Source organism: Eptesicus fuscus, chromosome 15 (genome assembly GCF_027574615.1).
Source record: "Eptesicus fuscus isolate TK198812 chromosome 15, DD_ASM_mEF_20220401, whole genome shotgun sequence".
In the NCBI taxonomy this organism is placed as follows: Eukaryota; Metazoa; Chordata; class Mammalia; order Chiroptera; family Vespertilionidae; genus Eptesicus; species Eptesicus fuscus.
The window spans coordinates 18964654-18983558 of record NC_072487.1 but is presented as its reverse complement, the minus strand read 5'-3'; the positions used below and the strand labels follow the sequence as shown (position 1 = coordinate 18983558).

General features: G+C 39.5%; 1 protein-coding gene and 2 non-coding genes across 3 annotated transcripts in view; all 3 read right to left on the bottom strand.

Annotated features, from left to right (window-relative positions):
* Positions 1-18905, bottom strand: part of HAUS6 (HAUS augmin like complex subunit 6) — a 40982-nt gene that overhangs the window by 5931 nt on the left and 16146 nt on the right. Inside the window, exons 8-14 of the mRNA XM_054727502.1 lie at positions 18379-18549; positions 15111-15304; positions 13101-13227; positions 9991-10093; positions 4403-4484; positions 1722-1788; positions 1229-1414 (exon numbers count right to left, since the gene is read on the bottom strand). Coding sequence (XP_054583477.1) covers positions 1229-1414; positions 1722-1788; positions 4403-4484; positions 9991-10093; positions 13101-13227; positions 15111-15304; positions 18379-18549 — 930 coding nt within the window. The remainder of the gene's footprint in view (positions 1-1228; positions 1415-1721; positions 1789-4402; positions 4485-9990; positions 10094-13100; positions 13228-15110; positions 15305-18378; positions 18550-18905) is intronic.
* Positions 1873-2003, bottom strand: LOC114232787 (small Cajal body-specific RNA 8). Its single transcript, XR_003618886.1, has one exon. It is a non-coding gene; the product is annotated as a small Cajal body-specific RNA 8 (non-coding RNA).
* Positions 15641-15774, bottom strand: LOC114232788 (small nucleolar RNA SNORA42/SNORA80 family). Its single transcript, XR_003618887.1, has one exon. It is a non-coding gene; the product is annotated as a small nucleolar RNA SNORA42/SNORA80 family (small nucleolar RNA).

The following is an 18905-nucleotide window of genomic DNA, read 5'->3' as shown; positions in this document are numbered from 1 at the left end:
ATAACCCAGTAGGGTACATGCAGCAGGCAGCCAAACCATGTTTCATTCTCAGATCAATGCTTCTCTCTCTCCCTTCCCCTTCCTCTCTCTAAAAATCAAGAGAAATCTTTTTAAGAAAAATATTTAGAGACCATAAAACTGGCCCAACCTCCTCATGTTACAAACAAGAAAAATGTCTGACATCCAGCTCTCTTATTTGGACAATATTCATTTACTTTGATCAAAACTGAGATAAAGGAGGGAACTCCAATACCTGAATCAACATGTACTAAACCAGCCCTAGCCGGTTTGGCTCAGTGGATGGAGCGTTGGCCACGGACTGAAGGGTCCCAGGTTCGATTCTGGTCAAAGGCATGTACCTGGGTTGCAGGTTCCCCAGCCCTGGTCAGGGTGTATGCAGGAGGCAACCAATTGATGTGTTTCTCTCACATCAATGTTTCTCTCTTTCTGTCTCTCCCCTTCCCTTCCACTCTCTCTAAAAATCAATGGAAAAATAAACTTTTTTTTTTTTTTAAAAAAGAGTACTAAACCAAATTTTTCTTTTAGTCTCTCAAGAGCTGATTTATTCTCTGAATGCTTATCTCAATTCAAACAATGCTAAGGGATGTTGTGGGAAACTGTAATAAAAATAACATTAGAGAATGCATTTGTGTAAACTGAGTTCTGTAATACTACTGAGCAATAGTAACATTGTGGTCACTTGTCAATAAAAAGTAGAACAGCATTAAGTTAGGAAAACCTAGATCATTAATAATGATGCACTTAATTATTTTGAAATACTTAGAAAGCAGGACAAAAACTTTGCTCCGTGTTAATATAATATTTTGTTCTAATATTCAAAAAGAGAGGAAGCTCAGCTAAGCAACAGACAACATTCATGAAGTATTTTAATAGAGCATAACCATTGGGTATATTTATCCAACAACTGAGATTTAATGGTTAACTCCAAAAATAGCATACAGGTTATTATTTTTATACTTTTGGATATTTATAGGATGGGACATGAGTTCTAAACCATGGAGATAATCTTAACTAAGTAAGTTTATATGAAATCTATTTCTACTTTTGGGAGGAACAATTTTGCTTTAACCATGACTTTTATTATCTGTGACCTCCTTCCCCAAATTTCCCCCAGTAAATCAATAATTAACTGTACTTCATTTTCAATCACAACACTATAGAGAAAATAACAGATATTTCAGTATACTTTTTACAATCTTTTTCTAACCTCTTCTGCCAGGTGATCTTGCTCTTTCTGGAATGGATCAATTTTTTTCACTGGCAGAGGCCCTCCTAATGCACTACTCTCTGTATTCTTTGCAATATATGATGATGGAAAGTCTTCCCCTTCACACTCTGGTGTTTTCTTAGAAATTGTTTCAGTTTTTTCTCTACATGTTCCAATCTTCATGTCCTGAAGAAGACAGACATATGTTAAAACCTTAATAATTGTGCGTGATTTTCATTAGAGGTTCTTGAGTTATCATGAACCTATAAAAGTTTAACATTATTGTGAAATTATATGTTTACTGGCACAATTAAATAATTCCAATATTCCCCTGTAGAAGCAACAAGGAATTGTTAATCGAAATGGTACATAATGTGCAAATACTGAGAAATGTGAAAATAAAATTTTAACTTAATTTAATTGGGATATCAACAAAAATAAATAATATTTTATCCTAAGTATGATCAGAATTAAAAGTTGTTTTAAAATGTACCTTTTCAAATATTGTAACACTGTTTCCATCTGATGATGAAACTGGCTGAAACAGGGAAGAAGCATGGCTAAAAGGAAAAATAAAACAAACAAATCCAAGTTATGAGTAGGAAAGAATCCCATACACTTTATATATTTGAATATTCTTAAAAAACTGTCTGCCCCGTATCTGTCCGTTACGATTTCTCTCAATTCGTCCCGGTCATCAAAAGGCAGTTTATTCTACGGAGGTATGGTGACAATTAGAGCAGTACTGCAGCTCAATTTGTGTATCAGCCTCCCAAATTATAAATATTTGCCTTACCTGCTATATATTTTAAGTCATCAGCATTTTTTACAAGGGTTAAATGATTTGATGAACACTCAAAAACTTGAATAAAGGGTAAGAACAAATTCAATTCATTAGATTGGCATTATTACAACATCCTCAATCTTTAGATCACAGAATTTCATTGTAACAGAGACTTTCAGATTCTTTTGATATTTCATGACCAAAATCAATATCTCTTATGCTGAATTTTGCTCTATAGCAAGTATGTTATACTAACAATAGTCATAAGGTTATTCACTTTGTTGCATTCTACACATAGTATTCCTTAATCTCTTATATTCCCTTGCTCCTTTGAATAAACATAAAAACCTTATGTATCTTCCTAGCCAGTGTGGCTCAGTGATTAAACGTTGACCCATGAACTAAAAGGTCACTGGTTCAATTCCCGGTCAGGGCGTAAGCCCAGCTTGTGGGCTCAATCCCCAGTAGGGGGCGTAGGAGGGAGCTGATAGATAATGTTGCTCTCTCGTTGATGTTTCTATCTCTATCTCTTTCCCTTCCTCTCTCTTAAAAAAAAAAAAAAATCAATAAACATTTTTTAAAACCTTATTTATCTTTTCATTAAAATTATAAAATAAGTTATTAAATTTCTAAAGCCTTTAAGCATTGACAACTTTATCTTCATCTTGAAAGAACTTTCAAATTCAATCATCGACTGGGTCTTCTTATGTCCAAAAGCTTTTCTATTCTAGGTTATATGAAAGGCAGGATTACCAGAGACCACTTTTCAACATCAACCATGTCAGTGCACCCGGCTTGCGTGGCTCAGTGGTTGAGCATCGACCTATAAACCAGGAGGTCAAGGTTCAACTCCCAGTCAGGGTATATGCTCAGGTTGCAGGCTCGATCCCCAGTGTGGGGCATGCAAAAGGCAGCCAAACAATGATTCTCTATCATTGATGTTTCTATCTCTCTCTCCTCCTTCTCCCGTCCTCTCTGAAATCAATACAAATATATATTTTTTTTAAATGTCAGTGCTTACTTTCTGTTCATAGCCAGAAATAAAAAATTAACACTTAGCAAATATTTTATAAAATAGCAAATATGCTCCTTCCAAACAATTCAAAATCACTGAAATTGCTCATTTCAGCTTTACCTAAACAGAATATAATCTACATATCAAAGGCAAAAAATTAACTATCTACTGCAATTTTATCTTAATTATTCCAAAAACTCAACATTAAAATGACCAAAAGCCCTGTGAAGGAGGTCCAATAATCTATGCACCAAGGCCACCAAGATGCCATCACGAGATGGTGAGCTCCTTGAAGAAAAAGACTATGTCTTTCCAAAGGCTACTCCCAAGGGAGTATATCTGTATTTGATTGCTACTTAATAACGCTTAATTTCAATTAAAAAATATATATTCCCCAAGTACATTGCATATATTTAGTTTAAAGATTTCTGCTTATAGTCCTAGCTGGTTTGGCTCAGTAGATAGAGTTGGCCTGTGGACTGAAGGGTTCTGGGTTCAATTCGGGTCAAGAGCAAGTACCTCGGTCAGGGCACAAGCAGGGGGCAACCAATCAGGCAACCAATCAATGTATCTCTCGCTCTCTCTCTCCCCCTCTTTCTTTCACTCTCTCTAAAAATAATGGAAAAATATCCTCAGGTGAGGATTTAAAAAATAAAAATTTTTTTTTTTTCTTATATAATCTGGCATCAGTTTTAAGGGCCAAAAAGGGATAACAGAAAAAAAGGCAATAAAAGCATAAGAATACTCCTAAAGTTACAACAAATTAAGTAGGTTCAGTTTTTCAAATGTTAAATTATAGGATTTGAATGAATCAGAAGCCTTTCTTTGTTTAAAAGAATGAACTTTTTATCAAATGGCATATAAAAATCCCAACATATAATAGAGATAAAAGAGCAAACTGCTCAGGTTGAAGTGGGAAAGGTGGGACTGCCAACAGGCTGACTTAGATTCAGTCCACAGAACCAGAGGGTGCTTCAGAATACAGGCTGAAAACTACAAAGTGGATGATCTCAAAGATCCCTAAACTCTTGGATTTAGTCAAGAGCTACAAGTGGTTTCAAAGAAGTTCACAGACAAAAAAGACAAAAATTCTAATTCCCAAACTTGCATTAGATAATCTCCACATATGTATTTTTCATAAAAATGAGATGATTCCCATGAATCCCAACATTTTTATAAAGAAAAAAATATGTCCATGTATCAGAAATGTTGAATCTTTTCTGAAAATATAGACTTGCAGTGGAAAAATACTGTCTGCTTAAGAGAAGAAAATTATGGACTCTCGCACATTAAAAAACCTTGGAAACTGGCTAAAGATGGGACTATTAATTAACAAAGGGGGAAGAAAATCAATATGAAAATCATTTTGTTTTACCTGTTGGTTAAATCATATACAGTTCCCAGTATATCACTGGCTCTTCTACAATCATTTTCCTGGTTATGCTGTTTAGGTGTATCTAAAGGAACAAAAAAATTAATTACTCTTTATGTTTTCACATTCTAATATTCAAGGATCTCTTGAAATTTTACAACTTAAACAGAAAAAAAAATCAAAATAATACATATGCTAACAAGAAAAGACAATTATTCAATTGTCAAGTATAAAGTGATAGGCAGGACAGTGATAGAGAATATCTATTAATAGTCTTTTCTAAAAAGATCAATAGTTCATACTGTTCCCAAACAGGACAGTCTATATTTCTCCAGCACTATATAGCCATGCTTCATGTTTAAGTACACAGACCACGCAAGTACCATGTAAACCAGCAAAGCAAAAAAGATAAAGTGCTTAGCATATTTCAGCCCAGCATCTATGATATTAGTCAACCTATGTACTTACTCTTCAACAAGCACCAAGAATTATATGCCACTACTGAACTAACAATGGAAGAAAGAAATGATGGAGTTAGTATAGAAAAGCAAATTGATGAGTAGAGAATTGTGGTATATTACTACAGTATTATGACAGAGTATACACAGAATGCAGGAAGGCAGAAAGGCATCTGACCCAGACTAAGGAAACATGAAGAAGGCATGAAAGTGCTCGGAGAGTAAGATACAAGTTTGGTATGCAAGAGCATAGGGTATATGTAGTGGAAGCATGGTAAGAAATGAAACTGGTAAGGAAAGCCATTGCCAGATTACAGAGGATGATATTCCAGGGGCTCCTCTTCTTTCAACATGTTAGATTCTGAAAGACTATTATACACGTGTCCAAAGTGTTACTATGTAAGAAGCCAATGTGCACTATATGAAGTTTTCCTTTTAATCCATCATAATAGTATACCAACTTATAACATTTTCAATCTCTTTGCTTTTGAAGCTACTAATTATAATGAAATTAGAGGCCCAGTGCACGAGATTTGTGCACAGGGGGAAGGGGGTGTCCCTCAGCCCAGCCTGCACTCTCTCTAATCTGGGAACCCTCAAGGGATGCCTGACCGCCCGTTTAGGCCTAAACGGGCGCTCGGACATCCCTCTCACAATCCAGGACTGCTGGCTCCCAACTGCTCGCCTGCCTGCCTTCCTAATTGCCCCTAACTGCTTCTACCTGCCAGCCTGATCACCCCCTAACCACTCCCCTGCCAGTCTGATTGATACCTAACTGCTCCCCTGCCAGCCCGATTGCCCCTAACTGCCCTCCCCTGCAGGCCTGGTCACCCCTAACTGCCCTCCCCTGCAGGCCCGGTCTCCCCCAACTTCTCTCCTCTGCTGGCCTGGTCACCCCTAACTGCTCTCCCTTGCAGGCTTGACCACCCCCAACTGCCCTCCCTTGCTGGCCTGGTCCCTCCTAACTGCCCTCCCCTGCAGACCTGATCACCCACAACTGCCCTCCCTTGCAGACCTGGTCCCTTCCCTGCTGGCCATCTTGTGGTGGCCATCTTGTATCCACATGGGGGCAGCCATCTTGTGTGTTGGAGTGATCGTCAATTTGCATATTCTCTTTTATTAGATAGACTAGAGGCCCGTTGCACGAAATTCGTGCACAGAGGGGAGGGTGTCCCTCAGCCCAGCCTGTACCCTCTCCAATCTGGGACCCCTCGAGGGATGTCCGACTGCCCATTTAGGCCCGATCCCACCTCTCACAATCCAGGACTGCTGGCTCCTAACTGCTTGCCTGCCTGCCTTCCTGATTGCCCCTAACCGCTTCTGCCTGCCAGCCTGATCACCCCCTAACCACTCTGCTGGCAGCCTGATTGATGCCTAACTGCTCCCCTGCCAGCCTGTTTGCCCCCAACTTCCCTCTGCTGGCCTGGTCACCCCTAACTGCCCTCCCCTACAGGGTTGATCGCCTCCAACTTCCCTCCCTTGCAGGCCTGGGTCCCTCTCAACTGCCCTCCCCTGCTGGCCATTTTGTGGTGGCCATCTTGTGTCCACTTGGGGGCAGGATCTTTGACCACATGGGGGCAGCCATATTGTGTGTTGGAGTGATGGTCAATCTGCATATTAGTCTTTTATTAGATAGGATAGAGGCCTGGTGCAGGGGTGGGGGCCAGCTTGTTTGCCCTGAAGGGTGTCCTGGATCAGGATGGGGGTTCCCTTGGGGCATGGGGCGGCCTGAGCAAGGGGCCTGTGGTGGTTTGCAGGCCAGCCACACCCCCTGGCGACCCAAGCGGAGGCCCTGGTATCTGGAATTTATTTACCTATTACAATTGAAACTTTGTAGCCTGGAACGTAGCCACGCTTCCTGCTCACTCCATGGCCAGCAGCCATTTCTGTTGGAGTTAATTCACCTTCTATAACTGAAACTTTGTAGCCTTAAGCAGAGGCCTGGGCCTGGCCAGGGTGTGCGGAAAGCTTTGCTTCCTCCGTTGCCGGGGGCAACCCTGGCCTGCTCTCTCCAGCTCCGTGGCTGCTGCCATTTCTGTTAAGATTTGTTTACCTTCTATAATTGAAACTTTGTAGCTTGAGTGGAGGCTTAGGCCTAGCAAGGGCAGGCAGAAAGCTTGGCTTCCTCCGTTGCCTGAGAAACCTTGCTCTCTGTGGCTGTAGCCATCTTGGTTGGGTTTATTTGTATACTCGCTCTGATTGGCTGGTGGGCATGGCTGGTGGGCATGGCTTGTGGGTGTAGCGGAGGTAGGGTCAATTTGCATATTACTCTTTTATTAGGTAGGATAGAATAGAGGCCTGGTGTACGGGTGGGGGCCGGCTGGTTTGACCTGAAGGGTGTCCCGGATCAGGGTGGGGGTTCCCTTGGGGCATGGGGTGGCCTGGGCGAGGAGACTGTGGTGGTTTGCAGGCCAGCCACGCCCCCTGGCAACCCAAGAGGAGGCCCTGGTATCGGGGATTTATTTATCTTCTATAATTGAAACTTTGTAGCCTTGAGCAGAGGCTAGGGCAGGCCAAGAAGCTTGGCTTCCTCCATTGCCAGGGAAACCCAAGCCTCCTGCTCGCTCCATGGCCACAGCCATCTTAGTTGGGTTAATTTGCATACTCGCTCCTGACTGGCTGGTTGGCATGGCTTGTGGGTGTAGCGGAGGATGGTCAACTTGCATATTACTCTTTTATTATATAGGATTACTGAGATTTATATATTATGCCAAAAATGAGCACAAATACAAATATACCACAAACTTAGCAGACAACCATAAACTAAAATGATTATGCACAACTATAAACACCATCTGATGGAGGTAGGCACAGTTGAAATACATTTGTTCTGGTATGTAACAAAGTTTGTAAGGTAAAAGTTGCTAAGTAAAAAAGCATCTAGAGCCCTAGCTCAAGCATGTCAAACTCGTGGCCCGCAGGCCACATGCCTTGTTTATTTGGCCCATTTTTAGGTGTGATATTATTATGGTAGTTATATAGAGGAATGTCACTCTATGGCAGTGATTCTCAACCTTTCTAATGCTGCGACCCTTTAATATAGTTCCTCATGTTATGGTGACCCCCAACTATAAAATTATTTTCGTTGCTACTTCATAACTGTAATTTTGCTACTGTTAATGAATCGTAATGTAAATATCTGTGTTTTCCAATGGTCTTAGGCTCTACAGCAGCGGTTCTCAACCTGTGGGTCATTACCCACAGGTTGAGAACCGCTAGCAGGGTCGCCTTATATCTGTGTTTTCTGATGGTCTTAGGCTCTACAGAATATCTGTGTTTTCCGATGGTTTTGGGCTCTACAGCAGCGGTTCTCAACCTGTGGGTCATGACGCACAGGTTGATAACCGCTAGCAGGGTCGCCTTAGACCATCGGAAAACACAGATATTTACATTACGATTCATAACAGTAGCAAAATTACAGTTATGAAGTAGCAACGAAAATAATTTTATAGTTGGGGGTCACCACAACATGAGGAACTATATTAAAGGGTCGCGGCATTAGAAAGGTTGAGAACCACTGCTCTATAGGAAAGCAAGCTAAAACACTGAAAGTATTTCAATGTCTAGAATTTACTTGGTTTAGCAAAAACACAAATATATACATTTACTAGTAAAGCAAATATGACAAATGTTAATTGTTGAAACAGACTGTAAGTATTGAGGTAATTACTATACCATTCTTTCATGTTAAAAAATTGTGGGTTTCTACACAAAAACTTGTAAACGAATGTTTACAGCAGTATTATTCATAACTAGAGGCCCAGTGCACGAAATTCGCAGTCCAGGAGCCCTCGGGGTATTTCCGACTGATGGCTACGGGGTGCGGGCCAAGGTCAGCAGTCAGATATCCTTAGCACTGCCAGCCATGAGCCCGGCTTCTGGCTGAGTGGTGCTTCCCCTGTGGGAGTTCACTGACCACTAGGGGGCAGCTCCTGCGTTGAGCGTCTGCCCCCTGGTGGTCAGTGCACATCATAGTGACCGGTCATTCCACCGTTCGGTCAATCTGCATATTAGCCTTTATTATATAGGATATCTAAATGGTGAAACAATCCAAATTTCCATCAACAGACAAATAAAGCAAAATATGGCTTAATCATACAATAGAATGTATTCAAAAAAATAAATTAAGTACCCCCTAGCCGGTTTGGCTCAGTGGATAGAGCATCAGCCTGTAGACTGAAGATCCCAGTAAAATTCCAGTCAAGGGCATATACCTCAGTTGCAGGCTCCCGGCCCTGGTCGGGGGCATGCAGAAGGCAACCAATCAATGTGTCTCTCTCACAGTGGTGTTTCTCTGTGTCTCTCCCTCTCCCTTCCACTCTCTCTAAAAATCAATGGAAAAAATATCCTCGGGTGAGGACTTTAAAAAAAAAGTAATGATGTACTGATACATGCTACAACTTGGAAGAACCTTGAAAACACTGTGCAAAGTGGAAAACTATACAAATGAGAAAAGCCAGACTCTACTTATACAATATATCCAGAATAGGCAAATACATCTATACTAATAAAAGGGTAATATGCTAATTAGACCAGACATCTTCTGCATGTCCTTCTGGACAAAGCCACATTGGCGGGGGGCTGAGGCAGAGGCGGTTAGGGGCAATCAGGCCGGCAAGGGAGCAGTTAGGGGGTGATCAGGCCGGCAGGCAGAGGCGGTTAGAGACTATCAGGCAGGCAAGCAGGTGAGCAGTTAGGAACCAACGGTCCCGAATTGCGAGAGGAATATCCTACTGCCGGTTTAGGATATCCCCTGAAGGGTCCCAGATTGGAAAGGGTACAGGCTGGGCTGAGGGACCCCCGCCCCCACCATGCACAAATTTCATGCACCTGGCCCCTAGTAAAGACATGAAATACATTAGTGGTTGTTAGGAACTGGGGGAGGTGGAAATGGAGAGTGACTTTTCATAGATACAAGATTTCCTTTTGAAGTAATAAAACTCCTCTGGAACTAGATATTGGTGATGGCACAACTTTGAATTTACAATATGCCAATGAGATACACACTACAACAGTGAAATGATGTGCATTTCATCAAAATTAAAAATAACTGGGAAAAAGAATGTAAAGGAACAATTATCATAGTGAGAAATATTGATGAGAGGGAAATTTAAAAGACAAAAAATAACCAACCTGGAAGTGAAGCAGGATACTGCAAAAGAATACTTCTTGCATATACTTCCTCTGAGGCAGGATCAAATGAAAGAGGAGACATAGGTGGTAAAAGATCCACAGCCTTAAAACAAAGAATTCATAATTTGAAATATATACATTTTACTCACTACCACATAACAATATTAAGTTAATCTATGACTGGTTGATTCCAACAAAGAGAATTACTATGCATAGAAATTATCCTATAATTATTTTTAAAACAAGGAGTACTAAAAAAATAAATAAAAAGTAAAACAAGGAGTACTATATTAAGAACAAGGAGACTACTTTGTCCTTCAGCTATATTTCAAATGTAATAGTACTTCTAACATCAAGAGGAACATCTCACTTTTTAATACAATTCTCTGAATCTAAAAATAGTAACTATTATAAATCACAACAGCCACTCTAATACTCTAATATGTATTTAGAAGAATTACAGAAACCAAATATTTGATCTTTAGGCTCAAATGCAAAATGACAGAATGACACACACAGCATTTCTAGTCATTCTGTAACATGATAAATCAAGAGATTGCCTTATATTAAACTACTCTTCAAAAGGCAAATCAATCCCAGACAAGAAAAGGCTAAAGGAGTTTATCATCACCAAACCAGTATTACAAGAAATGTTTAAGGAATTTTTTTAAGAGAGAGGAAAAATAAAAAGACTGAATAGTAAAATGACAATAACTACATATCTATCAATAATTACTTTAAACATAAATGGGTTAAATACTCCAATCAAAAGACGTAGGGCAGTTTAATGAATAAGAACAAAAAGACCCTTACATATGCTGCCTACAAGAGACTTACTTCAGATAGACACACACAGACTGAAAGTAAAGGGATGGAAAAGAAACTTCATGAAAATAAAAACAAAAACAAAACAGCTGAGGTATCAATACTTATACAAGACAAAATAGACTTTAAAACAAAGGCTATAATCGTAGCTGGTTTGGCTCAGTGGATAGAGCGTTGACCTGCGGACTAAAGAGTCCCAGGTTCGATTCCGGTCAAGGGCACATGCCCAGGTTACGGGCTTGATCCCCAGTGGGGAGTGTACAGGAGGCAGCCAATCAATGATTCTCTCTCATCATTGATGTTTCTATCTCTCTCTCCTTTTTCCTTCCTCTCTGAAATTAATAAAAGTATATTTTAAAAATAAATAAATAAATAATAAAACAAAGGCTATAACAAGACACATCTGGGTATTGGTTCGAAGAAGCCCAAAACACTAATTCAAAAAGACATATGCATCCATATATTCACTGCAGCATTACTTACAATAACCAAGATACGGAAGCAACCTAAGTGTCCATCAATAGATGAATGGAAAAAGAAGTAGTGCAGCCCTCGCCGGTTTGGCTTAGTGGATAGAGCATCAGCCTGCAGAATGAAAGGTCCCAGGTTCTATTCTGGTCAAGGGCACATGCCCCAGTTGTGGGCTCAATCCCCAATAGGGGGCGTGCAGGAGGATGCAGATCAATGATTCTCATCATTGATGTTTCTATCTCTCTCTCCCTTCCTCTCTGAAATCAATTTTTTTTAAAAAACTAGTGCATATATGACTTAGCCATAAAAAAGAATGAAATCTTGCCATCTGTAACAACATGGATGGACCTAAAGGGTACTGTGCTAAGTGAAATAAGTCAGAAAAAGATAAATGCCATATGATTTCACTTATATGTGGTATCTGAAAAACCAAATGAACAAACAAAACAGAAACAAACTCATAGATATAGAGAACATTTTGATGGTAACCAGATGGGAGGGAGGGTTGGAGGGATGGGTGGGGTGAAAAAAGGGAAGAAATTAAGAATTACAAATTGGTAGTTACAAAATAGTCATGTGGATATAAAAGACAGCATAGAGAATACTGTCAATAATATTATAATAACTATGTGCAGTGTCAGATAGGTACTAGATTTATCCAGATGATCACCATAGGTCATATAGATGTCTAAACACTATGTGTACACCTGCAACTAATATATTGTATGCCATCTGTAACAGAAACATTAAAAATAAAACACAGCAAAAGAAACCATCAACAAAACAACAAAAAGCCCACTGCATGGGAGAACATATTTGCCAATGTTATCACCAATAAGGGTTTAATCTCCAACATTTACAGGGAACTCATACAACTTAACAAAAGGAAGATAAACAACCCAATCAAAAAATGGGCAATGGACTTAAATAGATACTTTTCAAAAGAGGACATAAGGAAGGCCAAGAGACATATGAAAACATGCTCAAAGTCACTTATCATCCGAGAGATGCAAATCAAAATGACAATGTGATACCATCTCACACCTGTCTGAATGGCTATCATCAACAAATTAACAAATGACAAGTGCTGGCAAGGATGCAGAGAAAAAGGAACCCTCTTGCACTGCTGGTGGGAATGCAGACTGGTGCAGCCACTGTGGAGAACAGTATGGAGTTTCCTCAAAAAACTGAAAATGAACTCCCATTTGACCCAGTGATCCCACTTCTAGGAATATATCTCAAGTGGAAACTAGAAGCACCAACCAGAAAGGATATATGCACCCCTGTGTTCATAGCGGCACAATTCACCATAGCTAAGATTTGGAAACAGCCTAAGTGCCCATCAGCAGATGAGTGGATTAAAAAAAGTGGTACATCTACACAATGGAATACTACGCTGCTGTAAGAAAGAAGGAATTCTTACCATTTGCAACAGCATAGATGGAACTGGAGAGCATTATGCTAAGCGAAATAAGCCAGTCAGAGAAAGTTATCACATGACCTCACTCATTTGTGGAATATAATGAACAACATAAACTGATGAACAAAAACAGATCCGGAGACAGAGAAACATCAATCAGACTGTCAAACCTCAGAGGGAAGGTAGAGGAGGGTGAGGGTAAGGGAAGAGATCAACCAAAGGACTTGTATGCATGCATATAAGCCTAAGCAATGGACACAGACAACAGGGGGGTGAGGGCATGAGTGGGAAGGGTGGGGGGGGCCATGGGAGATAGGATACATATGTAATACCGTAATCAATAAAGAAAAGAAAAAAAACTGAAGAAGGCAAAAGGCAAGTCAATATTACTTACTGGAGTCCAACCTTTAATTAGATTAAAAGGAGACAAACCAAGAAATTCTTTCCACTTTTTATGCCATTTTCCTTGTTTTTCAACAATAGAATGTGTTATAGTTGTAAGATCTTCTTCTAATTTATGCCTATAATAGCATAAAAAAAACTATTCAAAACACGAATACATAATAAAAGTATTGAGTAAAATTTAAAAAGTTTGTAGAAAAAGGAAAGAAAGCCCTAACTGGTTTGGCTCAGTGGATAGAGCGTTTGCCTGCGGAGTGAAGGGTCCCAGGTTCGATTCCGGTCAAGGGCATGTACATTGGTTGCGGACACATCCCCAGTAGGAAGTGTGCAGGAAGCAGCTGATTGATGTTTCTCTCTCATTGATGTTTCTAAATCTCTATCCCTCTCCCTTCCTCTCTGTAAAAAATCAATAAAATATATCTTAAAGAAAAAAAAAGGAAAGAAAGTCAATACAGCACATATAAGTTGAATAAACACTCATAACCTAAAATACTTTTCTTTTTAAGACTAGAAAGCAATAATAGCCCAACTGGAGTGGCTCAGTAGATTGAGCATCATCCCATAAACCAAGAGGTTCTGAGTTCGATTCCCAGTCAGAGCACATGCCTGGGTTCCGGGCTCCATTCAAGACTCCATTTAATAACTGATTAACTGTTAGGGGCAGCCGATCGATGTGTTGCTCTCATCAATGTTTCTATCTTTCTCTTCCTCTCTCTTCCTCTCTATCTAAAAATAAATATGGACACAAGACAATGGGGTAGTGAGGGTCTGGGGTGGGAGAAAGGCAGGAGCGGGCCAAAAGAAGTTATGGGCGGGGGAGGGGGGGGCTATGTAATACTTTCAAAAATAAAGATTTTAAAAAATAAAATAAAAACAAATAAATAAATAAGAAAGCAATAATACACCTATTACTCCATTTATCTTTAAAATACAATTTTTTCCAGCCTTGGGCGGTGTGGCTCAGTTGGTTGACCATAGCCCCATGCACCAAAGGTCACTGGTCCCATTCCTGGTCAGGGCACATGCCCAGATTGTGGGTTCAATCTCCAGCCTGGGTGTGTACAGAAGGCAACTAATCAATGTTTCTCTCTCACACCTATGTTTCTTTCTCTCTCTCTCCCTCTCCCTTCATTTCAGAAAGAGAGAGAAGAGAGAGAGCAACATCAATGATGAGAGAATCATTGATCAGCTGTCTCCTACACACCCCCTACTGGGGATTGAACCCACAATCTGGATATGTGCCCTGATAGGGAATTGAAAAGTGACCTCCTGGTTCATAGGTGGGCACTCAACCATTGAGCCACAATAGCCAGGCAAAAACATATCAATCAATAAATAAAATATAATTATTTCCTGGTTCTGAACTCAAATCGAAATTCTACTCCCCTTATCTGTCCTGTTCATCCTAAAGATAGCCCATACCTCAGTCACTCTGCTCAAATAAAAAACTTTTCTGAACCCTAGTTTTGTTTTGTTTTTTAATTTCTCTAGATTCCTTTTTTTTTTTTTTTATTTGAGAGAGGAAGGGACAGGGAGAGATAGAAACATCAATGATGAGAGAGAATAACTGATTGGCTGCCTCCTGCACACACCATACTGGGGATCAAGCCCGCAACCTGGGCATGTGCCCTGGAATGGAATTGAACCCGGGACCCTTCAGTCCGCAGGCCAATGATCTATTCACTGAGCCAAACCAGGTAGGGCCTGAGCCCTAGTTTTATTAGTAGATCCCACAAAAGAAAAGCCATAGAAAAGTTAAAATTATTTCATAAAGAATTATCACTCACAGCAAATATTTCAGACATAAAGAAAATTACATTCATTTTCCTTTCTACTTCATGTGTCTCTCTGAAAGCTAATGACAGGTTTTGAGTACTAGTAAAATGTTCACACTTGTTTGCCAAAGCTAAAGAGTTGTTAAACTACATGAGCTGTGCTGAGAATTTATTAAAACCATTCTACTCCTCACCCAATAAAATAACAGAGAATCTTACTAGTGTACCTCATATGCTGCAGATCCAATAATCTTTCTCTCTGTAATTTGGCCTCTTTTTCAAGGAAGCGAAGGTCCATTGTCAGTTTTGCTTGGTCAGCCTGACAACATTCATATTTCATTATTTTCAAGACTTCATTTAATAACTGAATAACTGTCAACAGGTTCAATTTCCCAGCCTCATAAACATTTCCTATGTGCAACTAAAGGTAAAAAGGAGGGGAAAAGTAGTAAACTGTAAGTTCTTAGCATAATAAACTACTCTATAAACATACTTATATGTTTTACTATTATAATAAAAGGTTACCTTAAATAATAAAAAAAAGTTAAATGTCTACCCCAAAATAACACTATGTAAATAATTTTGGTCCAAAGAAAACTGTTGTGGAACAATTAACATGCCATACTGCATGTAAAAAGTTGAAAACTAGAATGAAAGAAATGCAAATAAATGAAAGTAAAATAAAGATTAAGGAAAAAAGAGCAGATTTGGAGAAAGATTACACATTCATGTCTTGTTTTGTGTTTTGTTTTTTTTACACTGTGTAACTGGCTTCAGTTCCTGCAGCCTAGAGGCTGAGGCCAGGCAATGGTCCAAGGCCACAGTTTGCTCTGGCATGGGGCACTACGAAAGACCCAAGGGGATGGGCCTGCCATAAATCCAAACCCATGTATGATAAATTATGTTTTAACAAAAGCTGCAAATTGATGGTACCTACAGGCTAAATCCAAACTTAGACATGATTTTTGACCTGCATAGTTCCAGTGTTTTAAAATCATTTGGCCCTAGCCGGTTTGGCTCAGTGGATAGAGCGTCGGCCTGTAGACCAAAAGGTCCCCGTTTTGATTTCAGTTAAGGGCATGTACCTTGGTTGCAGGCTCCTCCCTGGCCCTGCTCAGGCCTCGTGCAAGAGGCAACCAATTGCCGAAACCGGTTTGGCTCAGTGGATAGAGCGTCGGCCTGTGGACTGAAAGGTCCCAGGTTTGATTCCGGTCAAGGGCATGTACCTTGGTTGCGGGCACATCCCCAGTGGGGGGTGTGCAGGAGGCAGCTGTTCGATGTTTCTCTCTCATCGATGTTTCTAACTCTCTCTCCCTCTCCCTTCCTCTCTGTGGAAAAATCAATAAAATATATATCTAAAAAAAAAAAAAAAGAGGCAACCAATGGATGTGTTTCTCTCACATCCATGTTTCTCTCCATCATTCCCTCTCTTTTCTACACTCCCTAAAAATATCCTTGGGAGAGGATTAACAACAACAACAAAAATCATTTTAATTATTTGCCAATATTTTTAATCATAGATTTCACATAAAAATTACTATTTCTCTACCCAAAGCATGGAGGTATGGAACAGACTGACATACTCGATGTAGGGTTGGGGGGATGAGAAGAGATAAACCGAAGAACTTATATACTTATATGCACAGCCCATGGACATGGGCAATAGGGTAGTGAAGACCTGCGGGGGGGTGGGGAGGTAGGGGTACCAGCTGAGAGGAGGTTAAGGGGGGGAAAATGGGAAATACTGTAATATTATCAACAATAAAAAATATATTTAACAAGATTTTTAAAAATTATTTCTCCAAAGACCTCATCACTTCCCACTTTATCCTGTTACACACAATTAGTGTACTTCATTTATACACACTACCTGCCTAGTCCCTCTAGGACTCTCAGATCCTAATTTTTATGTGCTCTGAATGTGAAGTGCCTGTCATGTTACCTATGAAAGCTCTTCAGAGCCACAATATTTTATCTTTGTATCCCCTGTACTACAATTAATACCTGGCATATAGTAAATCCTTAATAAATTGTAAGTTTCATTCTTTTTAAAGTAGGCTACCCAGTGGAAGTGTCCCATAAGCAAGTGGAAATAATTTCTTTTAACTTTTTTTTTAAATCCTCACCCAAGGATATGTTCATGGATTTGAGAGATAGGGGAAGGGGGGAAACATCAATTGTTTGCCTCCTGTACCCACCCACCAGGGATCAAACCCACAACCTACGTATGTAGCCTGACCATAAATTAAATCTGCCACCTTTTGGGGTACGGGGTGGACTATGCTCCAACCATCTGAGCCACCCAGCCAGAGAGCAAGTGGAAATAACTTGATGTAGCTTGGGTTAAAGGAGAGAGGCTGGAAATACCAATTTGAGAATATTAATATATAGGAAGCTGATAAAGCAATAGAATTGGTTAAGAAAACACACATGAATGTATAATGTGGGAAAGGAAGGAGGACATTAAAGGAACCATAGGAGCACTTTGATTTAAAAGTCAAGCAGAGGAAAAGGAATCAGTGAAAATACTGAGAACAGCAATCTGAAAAACCAGAGAGCAGAGAAACTGAAGTCACAAAAGCTAAAGGAAGAAAACATTTTGAAATACTAATAGCATCAAGATGAAAGAGAAAGCAGAGAGAATAGAGCCTTTTTAAGAAGACAGTTAGCAATCAGGAGACCATTGTTGTTCTATTTGAGAATTTATAAAGAACTAAAAGTACCATATCATCTTCCTAAATAACTTCCTACTCTCTACACTATTTATGATGTAACACCATAAAAGGTATGGACAATTAATAAAAGTTGATGGATATAAAGACACACAGCCTTGCCCTAACTGGTTTGGCTCAGTGGATAGAGTGTCAGCCTGTAGATTGAAGGGTCCCAGGTTCAATTCAGGTCAAGAGCACATACTTAGGATGCAGGCTTGATCCTTGGCCCTGGTCAAAGTGCGGGCGGAAGGCAACCAATTGATGTGTCTCTCTCACATCAATGTTTCTCTCTGTCTCTCCCCGTTTCTTCCACTCTCTAAAAAAATCAATGGAAGCCGAAACCGGTTTGGCTCAGTGGATAGAGCGTCGGCCTGCGGACTGAAAGGTCCCAGGTTCGATTCCGGTCAAGGGCATGTACCTTGGTTTCGGGCACATCCCCAGTAGGGGGTGTGCAAGAGGCAGCTGATCGATGTTTCTCTCTCATCGATGTTTCTAACTCTCTATCCCTCTCTCTTCCTCTCTGTAAAAAATCAATAAAATATATATATTTTTAAAAATCAATGGAAAAATATCCTCGGGTAAAGATTAACAAAAAAAATAAAATAAAAAATAATCAAAAAAAAAAAGATAAACAGCTTTACCAGAACCCCTGTTTATAAAAGTTTTACTAAATAAACTCAAAAATAAATTTTGAAAACACTGTAAGGAAAACAACATGTAATATATAAAATAACTGCATGAAGGGAGTCATCTCAAAGCTTCTTTAATATCAAATGCTTACCTGACACATTTGTTTCTCAATTTTGTCAAGTAAGAGCCTTGGAACATTGATAGCAACATTAGTTCCATCTAAAGTATATTGGTTAGCAAGACTAAGGACTGAACTAACAATTTCTCTCTCTTCTTCCAAAAACAGGAGTGTTTCATTCACTGAAGCCCACAAAGACCGAACCTTTGAAAACAGACAAACAAAATATAAAGTCTACATGTAATCTGTACATACATTAAAGAAATGTAAAACACAAATATATGCTCACTCCCAAGAACAAATGAAGTATTCCTGGAATGGCTTCTGGTGAGAAAATTAGCTAACTGTATTTTACTTTTATTTATTTAACTGTATTTTAATAGTCAAAAATCACTGGTAGTATTTCCAATGGGGCTTTTTTTACATAGAAAAATACTTATTAAACTTTAATAAGTTATGTGCACACAGCTTTTAGAAAAGATAGCACTTTGTAATGAATATATATTTAGATATCTTGGAGTTGTATTTTTTTATGCTGACCCTTAAATTGTCATCTTTTT